Source organism: Hypomesus transpacificus, chromosome 16, assembly GCF_021917145.1.
Source record: "Hypomesus transpacificus isolate Combined female chromosome 16, fHypTra1, whole genome shotgun sequence".
NCBI classification, from domain to species: domain Eukaryota; kingdom Metazoa; phylum Chordata; class Actinopteri; order Osmeriformes; family Osmeridae; genus Hypomesus; species Hypomesus transpacificus.
In genome coordinates, this window is record NC_061075.1 from 804,318 (window position 1) to 827,341 (window position 23,024).

Sequence of the window (23,024 nt, forward strand, 5' to 3'; positions counted from 1 at the left end):
AGGTCAGGCATCCGCTCTTGGTTGAGCTCAAGTGTTAACGTTCCCACCCAGGGGGGCTCCACACACACACGCTGGGGTCCTCTCAGCGCTGGGGACAGGTGTGCATAACCATCTGGTGCTTGGAGAGAAAGAGGGTCACTGCTTTCAAATCACTAGAGGGTGAGGGAGTCCCTGGGCACATCCACAGCAGGACTGCTGGGACACTTAGATGCCTGCCTGCCTGCCTGCCTGCCTGCCTGCCTGCCTGCCTGCCTGCCTGCCTGCCTGCCTGCCTGCCTGCCTGCCTGCCTGCCTGCCTGCCCAACATCGTATCTGCCTGCATGTGTCTTCCCGCCTGCAAGGCATGAATGTCTGTCTGTTCATCTGTTTCTAATACAATTTCAAATGCATTCAGATATCAACAGTGGTTTCACAGGAAATGCATTGAATCTTCACTGGAAACTGACTACTGAGAGACCTGATTGACGGGTCAGTCCTCCTGTAAGGGTCACAAAGCTGGTGCCCTGTTGGTCACCCTGGCGTGAGGGAGGGGAGAGGAGGTGGGGGGAGTAGAGAAGAGGAGGTGGGGGGAGAGCGAAGGAGGGGAGGGGAACATGTGACATTAATAAAAGGGCCACAGTTCAGCACTTGACTGTTGAAGATTACAGAACCAGCTCATCTGACGCAGAACGGCGAGCGAAAGCCTTCCAGCTGACGCATGGAGCTCATGACATGTGTTTAACGTGTGTTTAGCATGTGGAGGGAAAACAGAGCAGCCTGATTTCAGTGGAGCAGGTTATAACTGTGTTGGGCAGCACGGACACTGAGGCAACACTGCCTCTTAGTGGACACGTTCAGAACTGCACCCAGACGAGACCAGTCGCCTCTGGCTCTCTCAAGTAACATCAAGTTCAAATGTATTGATATTTGTAACAAGTTCTGGTACGTTTGGAAGTCTTCGGCCCTGCTCCTTTTGACTTTGTCCTAGCGACCTGCCTAAACCTAGAATAAATGATCTAACCTGTAATACCACCTGTGATAAATCCTAATATTTTCTGAGCTGCTGTTCTTCTGAAAACTGCGTAGCTGTCTGAGGTGGATTCATGTCTGGGGAGTGAGCAGCTAAGAGCATGTCTCCTGAGAGGAGACACTCATGTGCAGCAGATCCATTTAACAGACGTTTTGATAGGGAGGGTATAGCTCAGTGAAGGTGCATTGGACTGCGGATCACGGTTCAGACCCCCCCCGCGTACATCGCCTATGATAAAAGCATCTGCTAAACGAGGACATTGTAACTCAGTCCCCAGTGATGAACGGGGGCAAAGAATGCGCTTCGCTCTTCCTCAATGGGTTATTTCCGACTTTTCATGATGAAACTTCAATTGTATCCTGTGTGTCTGATGAGTCGGTGTTCCAGAAAAACGTCTGGTTGTATTGAAGTCCTCAGAGAGAGATGGTTACCGGTTGCTAGGTCCGGTGTGCATCGTGTTTACCTGAAACCCCACGTCCGACCCCGACAGTGAACCGTGTCTGATCCCTGTCGACAGGCCTCCCCTCCCCCCGCCCAACCACAGCGGTCAAGGTCAAGTGGAACCGTTTGTCGATGACCGTCGGCGGTGATCACCTGGAAGTTTTCCTTCCAGACTGTAAACAACGAGGTCAGCTTGCGGTCAGAAAGTATACTTTTGCTGTTTACCCGACCACACGTGACCATCTCTGTTGTTATCAGAGGGATGTGAGGTCGACTCTGGAGACCCCTCTTACCCTCTTGGAAGTTCACGGTCGCTGAGAAACATCCGAGTGATGAGGGAGATGTTTTTGACATCTCCAAATTCTCTACATCTATTTGAACAACTATTTGAATCCTAAAATGTTGGGAGTTGTTCCCAGGCCTGGACCTCCAGCCCCCAGCTCCCCTCAAGCCCCCGGATCCCCCAGCCCCCAGATCCTCCAGCCCCCAGATCCTCCAGCCCCCAGATCCTCCAGCCCCCAGATCCTCCAGCCCCCAGCTCCTCCAGCCCCCAGATCCTCCAGCCCCAAGATCCTCCAGCCCCCAGATCCCCCAGCCCCCAGATCACCCAGCCCCCAGATCCTCCAGCCCCCAGCTCACCCAGCCCCCAGCCCCCAGATCCTCCAGCCCCCAGCTCACCCAGCCCCCAGATCCCCCAGATCCTCCAGCCCCCAGATCCTCCAGCCCCCAGATCCTCCAGCCCCCAGATCCTCCAGCCCCCAGATCCCCCAGATCCTCCAGCCCCCAGATCCTCCAGCCCCCAGATCCCCCAGCCCCCAGATCCTCCAGCCCCCAGATCCTCCAGCCCCCAGATCCCCCATCTCCTCTATCCCCCAGCTCCCCCAGCCCCCAGATCCTCCAGCCCCCAGATCCTCCAGCCCCCAGCCCCTCCAGCTCCTCCAGCCCCCAGCTCCTCCAGCCCCCAGATCATCCAGCCCCCAGATCCTCCAGCCCCCAGCTCCTCCAGCCCCCAGATCCTCCAGCCCCCAGCTCCTCCAGCCCCCAGATCCTCCAGCCCCAAGATCCTCCAGCCCCCAGATCCCCCAGCCCCCAGATCACCCAGCCCCCAGATCCTCCAGCCCCCAACTCACCCAGCCCCCAACCCCCAGATCCTCCAGCCCCCAGCTCACCCAGCCCCCAGATCCCCCAGATCCTCCAGCCCCCAGATCCTCCAGCCCCCAGATCCCCCAGATCCTCCAGCCCCCAGATCCTCCAGCCCCCAGATCCTCCAGCCCCCAGATCCCCCAGATCCTCCAGCCCCCAGATCCTCCAGCCCCCAGATCCCCCAGCCCCCAGATCCTCCAGCCCCCAGATCCTCCAGCCCCCAGATCCTCCAGCCCCCAGATCCCCCAGCCCCCAGATCCTCCAGCCCCCAGATCCTCCAGCCCCCAGATCCTCCAGCCCCCAGATCCTCCAGCCCCCAGCATCAGGGGCTGCAGCCCGGCTTCCTGGGGACGTAGGAGGCTCGGAGGATCACGGCTCATCAAGCTTCAGCTGGGTTAATGAACCCTCCTGTCCCTCCCCCATCTCCTCCGCCCCGGTCCAGGCATTACTCACGGGCCCAGCGGAGAAAAAAAAAAGATGTCAGTGTTGCTACGCCTCAGCAACCCAATGTACACACAAATACACTCGCACACAGTCATACTATATATAAACACACTTACAGTCATGTATAAACACACACACGCACTCTGTGTATGTAAACACACACAGATCATGGAGGTGGTTGCCCTGAGGGCGATGAGAGCTGTGTGACATCTGCTGATCCGCCTGCCTGTGTTGGGGGAGTTAAATTAGGCTGTTCTGGATGTGGATAAACACAATATACAGGCATAATTGAATCTCCCTCTCTCTTTCTCCCTTTCTCTTGCACTCTCTCTCCGTCTCTCTTGCACTCTCACACTCTCTCTCTTGCAGTAACAATGCCAGGAGCTGGCTGTGGCCTTGTTAGAGTGTGTAGAGTGGTCATGAGGGTTACATGACTTCAGTACTACAGTACGGCATAGGGATTTGTGTCCACAATACATCACTAACATCCTAAACACTCAGGGTGTGTGTGTGAAGGTCCTACAGACTACAGTGGTGGTCACTGTGGTGCTCTAGTTACTCGTGTTGTTTTTTTGTATTGTCCTAGAGCATATATGATGGTTAGTATTTTATTTCCCGGAATAAAATGGTTAATCCAGATAGATTAAGTTTGTTTACCCACATGTGCAGGTTGTGCGTCGATGCTGACGGGATGTGATTTGTCTTACGTCTAACCTCTCCCAGCGCCCAGATGGCAGGTGAATGGTCCAGTGTGTATATTACAGATGATCGTTCAACTGTGCTATGGCTGCTCGTGCCTCAAATCGCAAAGTTTCCACAGCCTAATCCACATCTCGGCTGATCCGGTAAATTCCAGTTCTGCGGCGTTGATCACTTGGCCCAGATAGAGCATTATAGATTATTCTTATCCTTGCCTCGCCGGATGAGATGATGCCCTTGTCGACTAGAGGTCTGTTAAGTTCAGAGCTTTTGCATAAAAACATGCAGTGTTGTCATTTCCTGTCATGTTGAAAAACTTACACAAAACGACCTACTTTAACATGATGTCCTGATCAGTTAATACATATATTTATCAAGCGTATATTTTAGCGTCATTCTACTTTATTTCAAGGCGATCTTTTAATAATAAATGATCGTTAACCGTCCTCTTTGACCATTATTAGGATAGGTTAGTGTCAGTATTCCAGGAATTTAATTATTGAACTAGGACTGGCCGTTTCTCCCGAGTAATGAGATGTCATTACAAGACAGCTGACTTTAAACCAGATGCGTGTGCGACAGGTTTAGAGAGAGCGTCTCTACCGCTGGGAGTTCAAGCTGTATGTTACTCATCTGAGACCCCTGCTGCGGGGGCGTAGCTATAGAAGAAACCCCTCCACACTGAAAAGCTTCTTCACAGAGCTGTCAGCGCGTTTTTGGCGGCTCAGGATTACAAGTAGATTCGTTTTAAACTTCCAGAAAACCTTTTGAATAGCTCATTCAAAGAACTGCGCAGGGGAATGGGTGGCCCTCTTGCACGCGGTGTCAGAAACGATTAGCCCGGGAGAAGAGTGAGGCTTACAGCGAAAGCTATTCACGGCATTGCGGGAGGGAGAATATAATTCACTCCAAACAATCCTCTCCGTCCCACTCACCTAATTGTTTGATATATTATGGGTCCAGTTAAACCCATGAGCATGAAATATTGGTATTTTAAGCAGAGACATCAAAGTGGGAACATTTTAGCTTGAAAAGGGAAAAGCAAAGCAAACATATTTATCTTACAAGCATAGCTCTGTGAAACCACGGTGCATTGTTTATGCATTTGTCATAGCGTGTCAGTTGGCCTAAACCCTAGAGAACCGTCTTGCCTAACGGTGAAATTATGTAGAACACCGGGGAAGTAAATCAGTCAATATTAAGAAGATAACCTTTCAATTTGGGTGTTTAATACATAGTAGTTTGAAATTCGAATACACACTGGAGGCTCAAATAGACAATTACGGTGATTCTTCACAGCGTTAGATCCCTGCTAGATTGATTGAATTCCATATGCCAACTAACCATTTAACCGGCTCTTGACTTTCTCATAACATAGTTTGTCAACACGGTTATTGGAATGGATTTCAGTTAGTGGATGTGACTTGTTAGCACAACGCCCTAAAAAAATTACGGGCTTGTCTGCGGAATAAGGAAGTAGCAGAATCCCTCGCGCACCTGCCGCATGCCTGTCTCCCGCTGTACTAAACATTTTATTTGACCGAAAACGACATCAGGCTACAAGTCCTAAAGGCAAACAACCCCCAGGTAAGAAGAAAACCCTGTGTCGGTTCAACTAGAGTTCGTCATGAAACGTGAATTTAGAGAGTAGAAACGTTTTGGGGCAACCTAACTATAAGAAACCATAGTTCTTGCTAGTTTTTGACATAAACAATCTAGTTGCAGTTTCCTCCCAAATCATTGTAGGCAGAGTAGTCCAGGAAATAAGTGTTCAATTTGTTGCATATGCTACACTATTATGAAATGATCCCTCTCAAATACGCCTAAGTCTAGCTAGACCTACTGTTAAATATCCCAAGTGTAAGTAGGCTAGTATTAGGTAGGAAGCAATACAATTACTAAACTTCGCCGTGCGCTTTAGCCTGTCATGGTCAAACAGGCCTACAGCCTACAGTGTTGCCTAGTGATGGTTAAACGAAGTAGCTCTTGTGGTTGCTTTGATAACAGGCAAGGATGTCGGAGGCAGAAGAAGACACGTTCAAGGCCGTTGAGCTGGATCAACAAGCACCAGGGTCAGCCTCAACTGACCCCGCTCCCACTCCCGTTCAACCGGCTGCAGCTGAACCGAGTTCACCGGCGCTTCAGTCTCCCGAGAGCGCGGGACCCGCCAAGCCGCCTAGCGCCCAGTCGAAAGAGAATCAGTGGACGTCAGCAGTGAACCAGTTCAAACTGAAGAGGTTTTTTGTCTTGAGGGTAATGACTCACGCACTCTTTATTACCGGGGCGCCGGGCCTTGCGCTATTATTGTGATTCGGTCAAAGTGGCAACGCCATATCTCAGAAATCCCACAATCTGACAGTTCTGCTGAAGCAGTCTTTTGTGTCTGTTTTTCTCTTTTTTGTATCCCAGTTTTTTGACAGTATTGTTTGGTCAGCATTGCGCTCATCCTCAACACACCTATTAATCCAACGTAAATAGTACAAATCAATGTTCAAAAGTATAAAGAAACACATTTTTCTATTTGTGATTATGTCATATAGAGAAGATAAAGGCACAACGATGCATTTAATTACATTCTGAAATTAATTAGGCTCATTGTGTAGAGGAAAATCTACTGGGTCCGATGGCCAGATTTGAGATTATTTTATAATGATCCGCAACGTCACGGTTATTTACACCTCTGGCAGTTGTAGCAGCGCAAAACCCCCAGAGATTAGCTGCCCCTCAGTCCGCCTCCCCGCCCACGGTAAATATTACTGTGTTTAATCAGCCGTCAAGCCAGCCAGACACTCCTAAACTAAATCAATTAATCTGTCCTCTCACGGACATGTCGCAAGCGTTGTCAGCGGAATCTAGCACGTTCTAGCGCTATACCTGAGTCCAGAGACATGAGCCAGGGGAAGTGTCGCGTTGCTGAAGCTGAGAGTTAATGTATAAAAATTCATTATTTAAAAAGTGTCCCACCTATGTATAACGAAAGTTACTTTCCTGCTTCCCTGGTTCCTGGTTCCTTATACTGATGTGTCTCCTCTTTCCCCAGCCCGGAACCCTGGACCAGGCTGTGGAGGACGTTAGGGGTCTGGTGGATCAGCAGGTGGATGGAAAAGTCCTCAGCACCTGGCTACTGGCTGAGTAAGCAAGACTGTTAATCATAATAATGACAATAATACCTTTAATATGTAATGTGCCTTCTTGCACAGAGAGAAAGGTTCTGAGAGGTTTTGTTCGTCTGAGCAGAGAGAAAGGTTCTGAGAGAGGTTCTGTTTGTCTGAGGAGAGAGAGGTTCTGAGAGAGGTTCTGTTTGTCTGAGGGAGAGAGGTTCTGAGAGATGTTCTGTTTGTCTGAGCAAAGAGATGTTCTGAGAGAGATTCTGTTTGTCTGAGGGAGAGAGGTTCTGAGAGATGTTCTGTTTGTCTGAGCAAAGAGATGTTCTGAGAGAGATTCTGTTTGTCTGAGGGAGAGAGGTTCTGAGAGAGGTTTTGTTCGTCTGAGGAGAGAGAGAGGTGCTGAGAGAGGTTCTGTTCGTCTGAGCAGAGAGAGAGAGGTTCTGAGAGAGGTTCTAGTCGTCTGAGCAGAGAGAGAGGTTCTGTTCATCTGAGGAGAGAGAAAGAGGTTCTGAGAGGTTCTGTTCATCTGAGGAGAGAGAGAGACGTTCTGAGAGGTTCTGGTCATCTGAGGAGAGAGAGAGGTTCTGTTCCTCTGAGGAGAGAGAGGTTCTGAGAGAGGCTCTGTTCATCTGAGGAGAGAGAGAGGTTCTGAGAGGTTCTGTTCATCTGAGGAGAGAGAGAGGTTCTCTTCCTCTGAGGAGAGAGAGAGGTTCTGAGAGAGGCTCTGTGCTGGGACGTGTTGTCGTCGTCGTCGTCGTCGTCATCTGCAGCTTGTCCGGGGATCGGGTCGCGGGGGCAGCGACCTAAGCAGGGAGGCCCAGACTTCCCTCCCCCCGGCCACTTTCGCCAGCTCTTCCTGGGGGACCCCAAGGTGTTCCCAGGCCAGCCGAGAGACATAGTCCCTTCAGCGTGTCCTGGGTCTTCCCCGGGGCCTCTTCCCAGTGGGACGTGCCCGGAACACCTCACCAGGGAGGCGTCCAGGAGGCATCCTAATCAGATGCCCGAGCCACCTCAGCTGGCTCCTCTCGACGCGGAGGAGCAGCGGTTCTACTCTGAGCCCTTCCCGGATGACCGAGCTTCTCACCCTATCTCTAAGGGAGAGCCCGGACACCCTGCGGAGAAAGCTCATTTCGGCCGCTTGTATTCGCGATCTCGTTCTTTCGGTCACTACCCATAGTTCGTGACCATAGGTGAGGGTAGGAACGTAGATCGACTGGTAAATAGAGAGCTTCGCCTTTCGACTCAGCTCCTTCTTCACCACGACGGACCGATGCAGAGCCCGCATCACTGCGGACGCCGCAACGATCCGCCTGTCGACCTCGCGCTCCATTCTTCCCTCACTCGTGAACAAGACCCCGAGATACTTGAACTCCTCCGCTTGGTTCAGGATCTCCTCCCCGACCCGGAGATGGCACTCCACCCTTTTCCGGTCGATTACCATGGCCTCAGATTTGGAGGTGCTGATTCGCATCCCAGCCGCTTCACATTCGGTTGCGAACCGCTCCAGTGAGAGCTGAAGGTCACGGCCCGATGAAGCCAACAGGACCACAACATCCGCAAAAAGCAGCGACCCGATCCTGAGGTCACCAAACCGGACCCCCTCAACACCCTGGCTGCGCCTAGAAATTCTGTCCATATAAGTAATGAACAGAATCGGTGACATAGGGCAGCCCTGGCGGAGTCCAACCCTCACCGGAAACAAGTTCGACTTACTACCGGCAATGCGGACCAAACTCTGGCACCGGTCGTACAGGGACCGGACAGCCCCGATCAGGAAATCCGGTACCCCGTACTCTCGGAGCACCCCCCACATGAGCCCCCGAGGGACACGGTCGAACGCCTTTTCCAAATCCACAAAACATGTGTAGACTGGTTGGGCGAACTCCCATGTACCCTCCAGGACTCCGCGAAGGGTATAAAGCTGGTCCACTGTTCCACGGCCAGGACGAAAACCACATTGCTCCTCCTGAATCCGAGGTTCGACAATCCGACGGACCCTCCTCTCCAGGACCCCTGAATAGACTTTCCCAGGGAGGCTGAGGAGTGTGATCCCCCTAAAGTTGGAGCACACCCTCCGGTCCCCCTTTTTAAAGAGGGGAACCACCACCCCGGTCTGCCAGTCCAGAGGCACTGTCCCCGATGTCCACGCGATGTTGCAGAGTCGTGTCAACCAAGACAGCCCTACAACATCCAGAGCCTTAAGGAACTCCGGGCGGACCTCATCCACCCCAGGGGCCCTGCCACCGCGGAGCTTTTCAACCACCTCGGCGACCTCAGCCCCAGAGATAGAAGGGCCCCCCCCGATGTCCCCAGACTCTGCCTCCACGTCGGAAAGCGTGTTGGTGGAATTAAGGAGGTCTTCAAAGTATTCCTTCCACCGATCCAGGACGTCCCCCGTCGAGGTCAGCAGCGCACCATCCCCACCGTATACAGTGTTGACAGAGCACTGCTTCCCCCTCCTGAGCCGCCGGATGGTGGTCCAGAACCTTTTTGAAGCCATTCGGAAGTCATTCTCCATGGCCTCGCCGAACTCCTCCCATGCCCGGGTTTTTGCCTCCGCGACCGCCAAAGCCGCGTTCCGCTTGGCCTGCCGGTACACATCAGCTGCCTCTGGAGTCCTACCAGCCAATAAAGTCCGATAGGCCTCCTTCTTCAGCTTGACAGCATCCCTCACCTCCGGAGTCCACCACCGGGTCCGAGGGTTACCGCCGCGACATGCACCGACCGCCCTGCGGCCACAGCTCCGGTCAGCCGCTTCAACAATGGAGGCCCGGAACATGGCCCATTCGGACTCAATGTCCCCGGCCCCCCCCGAGACATGATTGAAGCTCTCCCGGAGGTGGGAGTTGAAGCTCCTTCTGACAGAGGGTTCCGCCAGACGTTCCCAGCAGACCCTCACATTTCGTTTGGGCCTGCCAGGCCTGACCGGCGTCCTCCCCCACCATCGAAGCCAACTCACCACCAGGTGGTGATCAGTTGACAGCTCCGCCCCTCTCCTCACCCGAGTGTCCAAGACATGCGGCCCCAAGTCCGATGACACGACTACAAAGTCGATCATCGAACTGAGACCTCGGGTGTCCTGGTGCCAGGTGCACATGTGGACACCCTTATGCTTGAACATGGTGTTCGTTATGGACAAACCGTGTCTAGCACAGAAGTCCAACAACAAAACACCACTCGGGTTCAGATCGGGGGGGCCGTTCCTCCCAATCACGCCCCTCCAGGTCTCACTGTCATTGCCCACATGAGCATTGAAGTCCCCCAGGAGGACGAGGGAATCCCCGGGAGGAGCGCTTTCCAGCACCCCCCCCAGAGACTCCAAAAAGGGTGGGTACTCTGAGCTGCCGTTTGGTGCATAAGCACAAACGACAGTGAGGACCCGTCCCCCCACCCGAAGGCGGAGGGAGGCTACCCTCTCGTCCACCGGGGTGAACCCCAATGTACAGGCGCCGAACCGAGGGGAAACCAGTATTCCCACCCCAGCTCGACGCCTCTCACCAAGGGCAACTCCAGAGTGGAAGAGAGTCCAGCCCCTCTCAAGGAGACTGGTTCCGGAGCCTACGCTGTGCGTCGAGGCGAGGCCGACTATATCTAGCCGGAAACTCTCTACCTTGCGCACCAGCTCAGGCTCCTTTCCCGCCAGCGAGGTGACGTTCCACGTCCCTAAAGCTAGCTTTTGCAGCCGAGGATCGGACCGCCAAGGCCCCCGCCTTCGGCCGCCGCCCGTCTCACACTGCACCCGACCCCCATGACCCCTCCTGCGGATGGTGAGCCCACTGGAAGAGGGTCCCACGTTGTCTCTTCGGCTGTGCCCGACCGGGCCCCATGGGAAAAGGCCCGGCCACCAGGCGCTCGCCATCGAGCCCCACCCCCAGGCCTGGCTCCAGGGGGGGGCCCCGGTGACCCGCTTCCGGGCAGGGGCAACTGAGAACCATTGTTGTATTTCTTCATGGTTGGTTTTTTGAGCCACGCTTTGTCTGGTCTTTCACCTGGAACCTGTTTGCCTTGGGTGACCCTACCAGGGGCATGAAGCCCCCGACAACATAGCTTCCAGGATCACTAGGACACGCAAACCCCTCCACCGCGGTAAGGTGGTGACTCAAGGAGGGGGAGCCGATTTCTTGAAATCGGCTTCAAAGAAATCTGATCACAACCTTTTCTTCCAGTTCGTTCTTACTGAGCGCTTTGTACCTATCTACTGTTTAACGGTGATGTTTTGTTTGCTACCGTACTCTGGAGTGTACTGTACGCGAGGGCAAATCATCCAGACCTCACTAAACTTTCAAAGAGTTGTCGTTGTAGATTTGCTCATTTCCTTGTTTTATGTAAAGAAGTTAAAGTTATAGGAGATGATATAACGAAAAGGAACATGCAACAAAATGAACCTGCTTGAGGACATTTAGCAAGCTGGCTTGCTTCTCCAAGACCCTGTGATTGGCACAGGCTTTCAGGGAACAGGGCCGGGCCACGAGACCATGAATAAAACATCCTTCTTCTGCACGGTCTCCACTCCACACAATGACACAGTGGCAGCTACTTCGCAGCGTGGCGCTGGGAGCAGCCGTATGCTGCAAACAGGAGGAAGTTTATGCGATAGTTGGTGACAGCGGTATGGGAGGAAGGGGGGAGGGAGAAGCAGAGCAGAGCAGGTCAGCTGGGGTTATGCACCCTGGGCCAGGCTGGGTTTGTCTTAACAGCATAGGGTAGAAGATGGGAAGCGTTCAGGGTAGTCTGCTAAAGTAGTGGTCTTCAACCCTGGTCCTCAGGGACCCCCTGCCTCGAAGTTTTAGATGTTTCCCTCTTCTTCCCTGACACCTGACCCAAATGAAAGGCTCATTGTCAGAGCTTGGTAATGGCTCAGTCACTTCCAACACACCTGATTCTAATGACCACCATTCATTTTGAATCAGGTGTGTTGGAGCAGGGAAACATCTAAAACATGCAGGACAGGGGGTCCCGAGGACCAGGGTTGAAGACCACTGCTCTGGAGAACATAGACCACTTCAGCCTCCTAAACCTTCCAGACCAAACACAACACAGTCAAAGCTCCTGGTACAATGCTGTCACCACTGGGGTTTCACTTTCATTTCACGCTGTCACAACTGGGATTTCAGTTTCTTTTCACAACAAACATTAACGGAATCTGCCTAGTTGAGGGAGAAAACGTTTGGTAAAGTGAGGTGTGATGTTGGCAGCGTGGCACTGAGCTTAACCCCTGAAGGGGATGGGGGGGGGGGGGGGGGGGGGTGACAAGACATAGAGGGGGAGATCAGGGGGGTTTGCATGTTGAGGGTAGAGAAGGGGGGTGGGGTCAGTCAGAAGGGGGAGGGCCCCCAGCCTCCCACCTGCGTGTGCCCGGGATGTGAACCCAGCGTCCCCCTCGTGACCCCAGCGTCCCCCTCGTGACCCCAGCCCTCCGGGCAGGTGACTCAACCTCTCGTCCACACCTTTCATCTGCGGCCTGCACTGCTGGCTCTGAAACCCTCTCCTTGTGTTATCTGTGCGCGCGCTTGTGTGTGTGTGTCTGTGCCTTAGAGCTGTCCTTAATGCATGTGCATCTCCAAGGAAATGGACAATCGGGTTTAAAACGGCCTATGATTTAGTTTTACACCCAGTAAACTCGTGTTTGGGGATTTGGCGACTGTGTAGGTCTGGGGTCTCCGTTCCAAGCTGTCATTTAGATTCAGCCTGGCTGATGTCTTGGTGACACAGTTTTCCAACTGCTTTTTCATTTTTTTTTTTCTTCTTGTTGATATAACATTTGGGACCCAGAGATGCTTGCATGCATATTGGATGAACATTGCCAGGGGCATTTCTTGAAATTAGGAAGCTTTTCCAGTATGTACATAATTGAGTGACTGGGCTATACATGCTTTTTGTCTTTACTCAAAATAACCTCGTATAGAGTTCGGTTAAAGATGTCAAAATATACAAGCTGGTAACAAACGTCTTCATCCACCGTAGGCCGTGCCCAGGGCAACGTTCCATCACTCTCACCCTCTAAGACGGAGAAATTCCTCTGCATGTTTAATAGAGGGAAAAGAGAGACTCGTTTAACAGGTTTTATGAAAAGAGAGCTCATTTTTGGGCCGTGTGCATTTCTAAACTCTGTATTTGTGCTGCTCTTGGTGTTGAATTTAAGGAATCTGTAGCGCATCTATACGGGGACTTTGTTTTTCCAGGGCGTCTTATGAATCAAAGCAGCATTTCAAAAGCAGTTCCTGCTGTCGTGTGTGTGGCGGAGTGCTGTTGTCTGGTTAAACGGAACGCGTCGCAACAGTTTGTGTTTGTCCCACTGTTCTGCTGACTGGAAAGTGTGAAGTTTGGGTTTTGTCTGTGAGGCTGCGAAAGCTGCTTACACTTACACTGCAGGGTGGGTGTGTCTTGTCATGGTCTCAGTGTGTGTGTGTGTGTGTCTGCAGGGTGGACCACTGGAACAATGAGAAGGAGCGCTTGGTGCTGATCACAGAGGGTTCTCTCCTGGTCTGTAAGTACGACTTCGTCATGCTGAACTGTGACACCATCCAGAGGATCCCTCTCAACTTTGTCGACCGCATCGCCCACGGCAACTTCACCTTCCCACCCCGCTCCCTCATCTCGTGAGTCCCCTCCTCTCATCCCCTCCTCTCATTGCCTCCTCTCATCCCCTCCTCTCATCCCCTCCCCTCATCCCCTCCTCTCATCCCCTCCCCTCATCCCCTCCTCCCATCACCTCCTCTCATCCCCTCCTCTCATCCCCTCCTCTCATCCCCTCCCCTCATCCCCTCCTCTCACAACATCATCCCCTCCCCTCATCCCCTCCCCTTATCCCTTCCCCTCCTCCCATCCCCTCCTCCCATCCCCTCCTCTCATCCCCTCCCTCTCATCCCCTCCACCTCTCCTCCTCCACTTCTCCTCCTCCTGTCATCCCTTCCACCTCTCCTCCTCTCATCCCCTCTTCTCCTCCACCTCTCCTCTTCTCCTCCTCTCCTCCTCCTCTCCTCCTCCCAGGACTCTGGGCCTTTCTCTCCTTTAAAAGTTTACGTCCTCTTGGAGATTTGACACGCAAATTCTCTCAACTGTTTTGCCTAGATCATGTCATGTAAATCAACTTGGTACAGTTCCTCTTCAGAAGAATGAGTGATTGTTCCCTGAACACCCAAACACTGTTACACACCTGCCAGCATGACATGTTCAATCAGCTTTTATCCTGCGACATACTTAGAGGAAATTGAACCAGCGACTTCTGTAGTCAAATACTCTAACCACTAAGCTACAGCAGTGTGTCCTGGAAAGCCTTGCCACAACTTTTCCCCAAGCACCCTCCGACAGAGTCCTGCGTCCGCCTGTCTTCCAGTCCACATCCTAATGCATTCTTCATAACGCCATGAATGATTAACACTCGGGGTATTAGCTGTTGGAGGTGTCAGTTATTACAATTAAATGAGACTTTGCTGGTGGCAGGGAGGAGTGGGTTGTGCGTGGTGGAGGGAAAGTGGCTGGGCTGGAGTGAGGCAGGGCGGAGAGGAAAGCTTTTTACCGGGCGGGGAGGGTGAAGCTGTCAGTAGGAGAGCTCTGGAACTGCACTCCAGTATAACTGATTAGTGGCTGAAATGAATGTAGTTCTTTCATCCAAACCTTTTAAAGCTGGCTCAGGGGACACCAATCCAAGGAAAACTAATTTGATGAATAAAATGTAACGCTCCATAAAGCACTCAGTGCAGGCAGGCCTGTACTGGGGGCCTGATCTGTGAGCATTATATTCAATTATAAATAAAACGCCAGTGACAATCACCCTGGAGTCCAACAGTAGAAAACCAGCTTCCCAAAAGAAAAGACCCTCATCCCATCTCTCTCTCTCTCTGCTTCTCTCTCTCTCTGCTTCTCTCTCTCTCCTTCTCTCTCTCCTTCTCTCTCAGTTAATTAAGTAACATCACGAGAGAGAGAGAGTGCTGAAATCATCAGTGTTTTCGTTTCGCGGTGCGAGGCTGAAGATGACAGAACTTGAGGACTGTTCTCCAAGAGACTCTCTCTTTAGTTAACAGTAATAAGCAACAGCAGATCACGATGTGCTCGTTTTGAAAATCTTTTCCCTGGCTCTGGTTCCACAACTGGAACAAGGCTGTAGCCAGATATCACAAACATTTTCCTGCACACAGGTGTTGGTGACAGCAGACCAACTAACGTGTATCATTTACAAGTGACTGTGTGTTTCTCTCATAATTCAATAAGCCTCTGGTGTATGACGTGTCTGTGTGTGTGTGTCTGTGGTATGGCAGGTTCATGAAGGACCACTGGCTCCACTTAGTGTTGAGCTAGCACACACACACACTGTTGCCTCAGAGGGCAGGCAGAGAAACAACACAGCCTCACCAGCTGAATGGGTCTGTTAGATGTGGGGAACAGGCGTTTAACGGGAAGAGAGAGAGGGCCTTTTCATCTCAAGTTTTCTCCAGACACAACTTTATGAGCAAAGTTTTGTATACAGTACATTTCTGTTTCAGGGAGAATAGAGAGAGAGCGAGAGCAAGGAAGACAGAGAGAGAGAAAATGGAGAGAGGTAGAGAGGGATAGTGAGGAGAGTGAGGGATATAAAGGGAGTGAGAGAGGGAGATGGGGAGAGAGGTGAAGTGTTTTGGAGAAGTGCCTTCTTTCCAAACTGTCTAGACAAGGTAATTACTGTGTGTCTCCTCCCCAGTCAGCTACCTCAAACCTGCTGAGAACATTCAAAGCAACCCCACCAGGAGTGGAGAGAGATGTTTGTAGAGTTTGGAAAATGATAAATGGTCGTTCTCCTGTTCTCCCCTGGCCCTAGTTAGTGTAGCTGTGAGAAGGTGGGGCGGTAGGAGAGGAGGAGACAGGAGTTAGTAGGGAAGAGAGGAGAGGAGCTAGGTTGACTATAATAATCCAGGAAGAAGAATAGGGGAGCTGCAGTAGTTATATTTGAACAGCAGAGGGCGCTCTATGACACATTAACCTCCTGAGGTGTCATCAGAACTGCTCGCTGACATGCTTTCGTTTCCTAAACACCTCCACAAGAGTGGAGAGACTGAGGTAGAGAGACTAGCTTAGAGACTAGTGAGGTAGGGAGACTAGTGGATACTATTGAGGTAGAGAGGCTAGTTTAGAGAATAGCGAGGTAGAGAGGCTAGCTTAGAGACTAGTGAGGTAGAGAGACTAGCTTAGAGACTAGTGAGGTAGAGAGACTAGTTTAGAGACTAGTGAGGTAGAGAGGCTAGTGGATACTATTGAGGTAGAGAGGCTAGTTTAGAGAATAGCGAGGTAGAGAGGCTAGCTTAGAGACTAGTGAGGTAGAGAGACTAGCTTAGAGACTAGTGAGATAGAGAGACTATCTTAGAGACTAGTGAGGTAGAGAGACTAGTGGATACAATTGAGGTAGAGAGACTAGTTTAGAGACTAGTGAGGTAGAGAGGCTAGTGGATACTATTGAGGTAGAGAGGCTAGCTTAGAGAATAGCGCGGTAGAGAGGCTAGCTTAGAGACTAGTGAGGTAGAGAGACTAGCTTAGAGACTAGTGGATCCTTCACTGGCCAGATGAGCAGGGAGAGGTCAGGAGGAGGGGGCCGGGGGGCCGGGGGGCAGAGGTTCACACCTGCATGTCTCAGTGTGCAGTAGACCTCAGGCCGTCTGTTTTACTACCAGCTAAAGTGGAGTTAAAGAAACAAACATTAAGAAATGACTGGAACTGGTTGTGAAGACATGATATGTGTCCTAACCCTATCATGTCCTCTCTTTCACTCTCATTCTATCGTTCTGGGTGTGACTTCTAGTACTTTTGTCTCTCCCCTCCCTCCCTCTTCTCCCTCTTCTCCTCCTCCCTTTCTCTTCTCCCTCCTCCTCCCTCCCTCATTCCACTTCTTCTTTATCATCACCCTGTTCTTCCTTCTTTTTCATATATGGATTCCGCTGGATGAGAGAGGGGATGAGGGTTAGTGCTGGCTGATGCATGCTGGATGACTGGCTGGGAGACTTTCAGGCTCTATTGAGCAATCAGGGGATTTGTGTGTTGGCATGGAGACAATGTGGGACACTTGCCATGGCAGCTGAAGCCATCCCTCGTGTTTATCTAGTGTGTTGACTTACGAGTCCTCAGCCCCTCAGAGTGCAGGGAAGGAATTTTTAGTCGCTTGCCCTAAAGCTTAGCTAAGAATACAGTGTGTGGATGTTCGTGCGCACGCATGCTGTGTGTGTGGTAGTGTGTGTGTGTGTGTTAGGTGTATGTGTGTGTGTGTGTTTGTTTGTGAGTGAGTGTGCAGGTGTGAGTGTGTGTGCCCCTGGTGAAGGTCAGGATGTAAAGGAGATGACCTGTCCTGCACAGGGTGCGTCCTCCTGGGACCAGCATGCAGCAGTGTTGACTCTGCTCCAGATTTCACTCCTCTTTCTGCCTCTCCTCTGGTTTCTCCCTCTACTGTCTTGCTTTCTGTATCCCACTCTCTCTCTCTCTCCACACCCTCCCTCCTCTCTTTCTGTTTTCTTGTCTCTCTCTCCTACTCTCCTTTCTCACTCCTACTTACTCTCTCCTCCTCCTCTCTTTTTCTCCTCACTTTCTCCTGTGAGGTGTCTGTGTTGAGGACACTTGACTCCTGGGGCTGGTGTTGAAGTCCAAACCCCACCACAGTGGTGGCGTGTCAGTAGGATGACTTCCAAGGCCTCTGGCTGGAAAGCCCATCCCAGTCTGCCTGTCTGGGCCGGTCCCTTGTGGTGGTAGCTTACCTGTGGAATTTTCAAGAGCTTTTCTTTTTTTATATCCTCATTTATACTAGGTTAATAGCTGTGCTCTTTGCTTGTACAAAGAGAAGCGCACACAGGATTCCCCCCCTCCTTCTCACCCTTCGTTCGGTTGAAATATAATCAGTCTTTTAGCCCTGGCTGTGCTTTTGTGCTCTTGTAAAGACTCTCTCTTCCCCCTCCCTCCCTCCCCCCTCATGACATGTGCTAAGGGAGGAGCTCGCTGTTCAGGTCCATTGTCATGAGGAAGGTGCTTGTGTAAACCGGTAGCAAGGGGACTGTGGCTGTCGGTAAAACCCTTTGTGACATTATTTGTCCAAAAAAAAAAAGAAAGGAAAAAGCGAGGCAGTATCCAAACATGATGTTCTGTGTTAGTGGTGCTTCCTATGTGGTTCTGGGAGGTGTGCAGGCGCAGAATACCTGCCCCGGGGGAGCTCTGAGGGCTGAGCAGGAAGGGCTCCTGAACAGTGTGTTGCTCCAGCGCTGGCAGCTACAAGCCAGGAAGAACTGCTAGTTCCACTGCTGCTGCACTCTGGAGACATTCTCAGAGTCTGACTTCTGGCAAATCACGATGGAAAATAACCAGTGATGGTAACAAGTACACAGAAAAAAGACAGATTGCTTTTGAAGTTGTAGGGGGAGATATAGACAGTGAGTTAGAGATGTAGAGAGAGGGGGGAGAGAGACATAGACAGTGAGTTAGAGATGTAGAGAGAGGGGGGGAGAGAGACATAGACAGTGAGTTAGAGATGGGGAGAGAGAGAGAGAGAGAAAGAGAGAGAGAGTTAGAGATGTAGAGAGAGGGGGGAAAGAGATATAGACAGTAAGTTAGAAATGTACAGAGAGAGGGGAGAGAAAGATAGACAGTGAGTTAGAGATGTAGATGTGGGGGTTGTGTGGCAGGATGCTTGACTGTGACACTGTAAGGCAGTGGTTCCCAACCCTGGTCCTCGGGACCCCCTGTCCTGCATGTTTTAGATGTTTCCCTGCTCCAACACACCTGATTCAAATGAACGGTCATAAGCAGGCTTCTGCAGAGCTGGATTAACGACCCATTCATTTGAATCAGGTGTGTTGGAGCAGGGAAACATCTAAAACATGCAGGACAGGGGGTTCTGAGGACCAGGGTTGGGAACCACTGCTGTAAGGTGTTACAGCATCCAGGGTGTTACCGTGGGTTACAGCTGTTACTGTAACAGCTGTACTGTAGCTGTAGACACCACACACAGCTGTCCATCATGTGACATCATGTTTAGAATGTTTTGACCTTTGAACCTTTGACTTCACCAGTGGGATTGAACATCAGCAGGTATGACATACTGTAATTACAGCACTTACAAATCTGGGATCGGACCTTAAAAGGTGATTGATGATCACAGGACGTGTTGTGCAAGATGTTCCACTGATAGAGGCCTACACAAACATCATTCCAGAATGTTTGCGGTTCTAGAGCCCTGTGTGTGTGTGTGTGTGTGTGCGTTGTTGCCATCCAAGTAGGAGCCTTCTGATATTCATCAGTCTTAGAGAAAACAACATGCCCAGAGGTGATGTTCATTAAAACCTATTTATTTATTTATTTTAAAAGGGCAGAAAGGAAAGAGAGAGAGAATAAGCTGTTCTCCCTGTGGCCAGATAGCATCCCTGAGCTGCTAAACATGAAGCTCTGCCCCGGAGGTACATCACATTACTGACATTTTGTCAGAATGTTAGCTTTGTTACCGTGGGTTACCATGGAGGTTAAAGGTCAAGTAGAGCAGTGTGCAGAATCAGCCTCCCGGGGGGGGGGGGGGGGGGGGGGGGGGGGGGAGTAGGAGGGGGGGGAGTAGGGGAGGGGGGGAGTAGGAGGGGGGAGTATTAAGATATTTTGGAGTTAAACATGAACGAACATAAAAAGGGAGGATGTATTTGTGGGTTAGGGAGCTTTGTATGTTTGTGTAATATGACTTATGTTTGTGTGTGTTCCCCAGGCGGGAGGGAGATGGCGTGCGTGTGTTCTGGGACCGTCTGAGGGAACCCTCCTTCAGCTCTCGTTGGAATCCGTTCTCCACAGACTACCCCTTCAGCACCTTCACCAGCCACCCTGTCAGGGGCAGCAGCGACAAGCTCGCCGCGCTCTGCAATGTACGTCCCTCCTCTACACCACTAGGCTGCACGCCGGGGGGAATTGAACCCACATCCTCTTGAGCTGCTCTCGAATGCTCTAGCAAATGCCCATCCCTGTATTTCCTAACCCACGTAGGAGATTGACTCATAAAGTAGGATTTGACGGTCAATGGTTGTTGTTTTTTTGCATTCCAGTTTACAGCCCCCCCTCCCCCACTACTTGACTGTTGTAATCGCAAATATATCTTGTATGGGGGAAGCGGGGGGTGAGCGAGCTGCAAGACACAACTGTCAAATCCAACTTGATGAGTGTGTATGAGAAATCACTTCCATGGAATACAGGCACAGGTGATGACACCTCTTTACTGGAACACTTAATGGTGTAACAGAAGTCATTTCCTTCAACAACAACATCCCCCCCACACACACACATGCACACACACACACACATTTCAGGGGCATTCAAAAACAACCAGTGAAGGTAAGGGTTTGGTTACTGATCCGTACAGTCAAAGTAGTTAAATGGTTTTGACATATTCTTGCTTTTATTTAATACATTCAGTAGCTAGCTAGCGAAGCTAACTAGCTACGGTCAACCTTGATTAAGCAAGCTTTAGTGAGGGCGGCAGTGCTAAGCTAATGCCTCAGAGCTGTGCAATGCTAAGCTAGGCTAACACCTCAGAAGGAGAGCTGTGCTATGCTAAGCTAGGCTAACACCTAAGAGGGAGAGCTGTGCTATGCTAAGCTAGGCTAACATCTCAGAGGGAGAGCTGTGCTAAGCTAGGCTAACACATAAGAGGGAGAGCTGTGCTATGCTAAGCTAGGCTAACATCTCAGAAGGAGAGCTGTGCTAAGCTAGGCTAACACCTAAGAGGGAGAGCTGTGCTAAGCTAGGCTAACACCTAAGAGGGAGAGCTGTGCTATGCTAAGCTAGGCTAACATCTCAGAAGGAGGAACATACCTGGCAGGGCCTGTGTAGCCGAGTGCAGACAACTTAGGAGTCACAACAGAGAGGTTTCTGACAGAGCCCTTGACTTCTGACCCCTCCCTCCCACCTCCCTACTCCTAAACCCCCACCCTGCCCTCCATCTCCCACCTTCCTGCCCCTTCCCTCTCTCCCCCCTCCCTCCTCCCCACCCTCCTTCAAACTGTTTAACAGTTTGAACATGGTCCACAGTCCAGGTGAGGAATCTTATTGAGGTCCCCCTCCCAGATCATGTAACCAGTCATTAGGATGACTGGAGGGTCTAATCTCATAGAGCCTGGTCCATTCCACACATTCCACACACACACACACACACACCTGCCTCCCAGTAGTGTAGTGGGGACTGGATGGTAGAGGGTAAACACTCATATGACTCAAGTGTTGGTTAGATAGTGGGTAAACTGCTTGTCCACCAAACAATTATGAATCTACCTTTAAGTATGGTCTTTATATATGCATACTGTAGAAACATATTTTCAAATTGATAAACTGAACAGGGTTTTTTTTTACCTGCCACCTCTTGATTTGAGGTTGAATGCTGTACTTACTCCCTGTGTAACCCTAGCCTTCTCACTTCCTCCCCTCCCTCCCTCTCTCTCTCTCTCCACTCCCTCCCTCCTCAGGTCCAGGGCTTCCGGGAGCAGCTAGCGGAGGCTGCACGTGAGGCCCACAGCAAGGTGCCTGTTCCTGGGAAGGCCAACGGGGTCCTGGTCCTGAACCAGACCCTCTTCATTGACGCCACTGTGGGCCTCATGTCCATCATTGGCAACCAGAACAAGCTGGGCTACTGCCTGGCCAGGGGCAACATCGGCTTCTAATCTCTGCTCAGGAACATGTTCACAGAAAGTACAGCCATGTAGAGAAGAGTCTGTCAAGACAAATCACATGGGTCTTATGTTGGTTTGGCACTGAATACAATGGAGTGATAATTATTTTCGTTATATTTCTATTTTGCTGCGCGGGAGTGGTGTATTTGTTTGAGTCTTGATGTGCTTCACCATTCTGTTCTAGAATGTGCTTTACCGTTCTGTTCTAGAATGTGCTTCACCGTTCTGTTCTAGAATGTGCTTCACCGTTCTGTTCTAGAATGTGCTGTACCAAAGCACTGGAAGTTCTTGAATGGTAAATCTTTTAGTAACTTATTCTTTGTCGTCTCCTCGGGAAGTTAACTGGGATTCCATAAAACATTAATGTCTCATACAACTACTTAAATGCCCATTTTCTTGTTTTAATTAATGCATGGGAATGTAGCTAACCATATGTATCTATACCTCACCACGTTTGTGGTTTTGCGTTTGCCTTGGCGTCGCTGTAATAATGGAGCTGTTTGGTAAGCAGAGTATCGCTGTGTGTGCACATCCCTGTCACACCAGCTCTTAGACGCTCGCTGGAGCATGGAGGTGCATGTGTCAGTTTGGTTTTATCGTGAGCAGTGTATTATTACAGTGTGCATGGCCCTGGAATTTCCCCAGAATTGTAGGTGTACCATCAATCTGTTTGTCATGTTTGAATCTAATCCATGGCTCTTCTCTGCAGTCAAAGATAAACACCTTTGTGTGTTTTTCCTTGATTGGATGAGGGGGGTGCGTTTGCTCTTTGTTATAAACTCATATTTGCTTTTTATGTTGGAAACACTCTTAATGAACCCTTAAAACAAGATGGCCTCTTGTCTCCCTCTTGAAATCACTCTTTTGGATTCTGACTGACAAGTGCACAATAAACCGGATGCTCAACAATGAAAATATTTTCCTCCCAGCTTCCAGACACTGAGCCCAGGTCTCACCGGCGTCAGTTTAAGCTGCTTTGCGTCCTCCTCCAGAGTAGTGCTCACCTCAGCAGCGCCGCCGGCTCAGTCTGAAAGGTGAGGTATGTGCCTCTATGAAGCACAGGGATCGTGTGTCTTAACCGCAGGGGCAGAAGGGGTTAACACCCCCTCTTCCCTTCCTTCCCTCCTCCCAAGTCACCCCCATCCTCCCTTCCCTCTCCCTCCTCCCAAGTCACCCCCATCCTCCCTTCCCTCCCTCCTCCCAAGTCACCCCCTCCTCCCTCCCTTCCCTCCTCCCAAGTCACCCCCATCCTCCCTTCCCTCCCTCCTCCCAAGTCACCCCCTCCTCCCTTCCTTCCCTCCTCACCCCCATCCTCCCTTCCCTCTCCCTCCTCCCAAGTCACCCCCATCCTCCCTTCCCTCCCTCCTCCCAAGTCACCCCCTCCTCCCTCCCTTCCCTCCTCCCAAGTCACCCCCATCCTCCCTTCCCTCCCTCTTCCCAAGTCACCCCCTCCTCCCTTCCTTCCCTCCTCACCCCCATCCTCCCTTCCCTCTCCCTCCTCACCCCCATCCTCCCTTCCCTCTCCCTCCTCCCAAGTCA

The 23,024-nt window shown here is 51.2% G+C and overlaps 1 protein-coding gene across 1 annotated transcript; it reads left to right on the forward strand.

The window, feature by feature from the left end:
• The first annotated feature begins 5,195 nt into the window (after positions 1–5,195).
• On the forward strand, positions 5,196–22,400 carry tprg1 (tumor protein p63 regulated 1). Its single transcript, XM_047036770.1, has 6 exons — positions 5,196–5,323; positions 5,744–5,989; positions 6,777–6,868; positions 13,266–13,442; positions 19,538–19,691; positions 21,282–22,400. Exons 2-6 carry the CDS (start codon positions 5,750–5,752, stop codon positions 21,474–21,476), a joined length of 858 nt encoding a protein of 285 aa, XP_046892726.1. The 5' UTR covers positions 5,196–5,323; positions 5,744–5,749; the 3' UTR covers positions 21,477–22,400.
• Positions 22,401–23,024: the final 624 nt, after the last annotated feature.

What these genes read in the sequence shown, in the direction of transcription:
- tprg1 (XM_047036770.1), top strand. Translation starts at nt 5,750, where the DNA reads ATGTCGGAGGCAGAAGAAGACACGTTCAAGGCCGTTGAGCTGGATCAA. An exon ending in AGAGGTTTTTTGTCTTGAGG is followed by an intron (nt 5,990 to 6,776) that starts GTAATGACTCAC and finishes CTCTTTCCCCAG; the next exon opens with CCCGGAACCCTGGACCAGGC. An exon ending in AGCTCGCCGCGCTCTGCAAT is followed by an intron (nt 19,692 to 21,281) that starts GTACGTCCCTCC and finishes CTCCCTCCTCAG; the next exon opens with GTCCAGGGCTTCCGGGAGCA.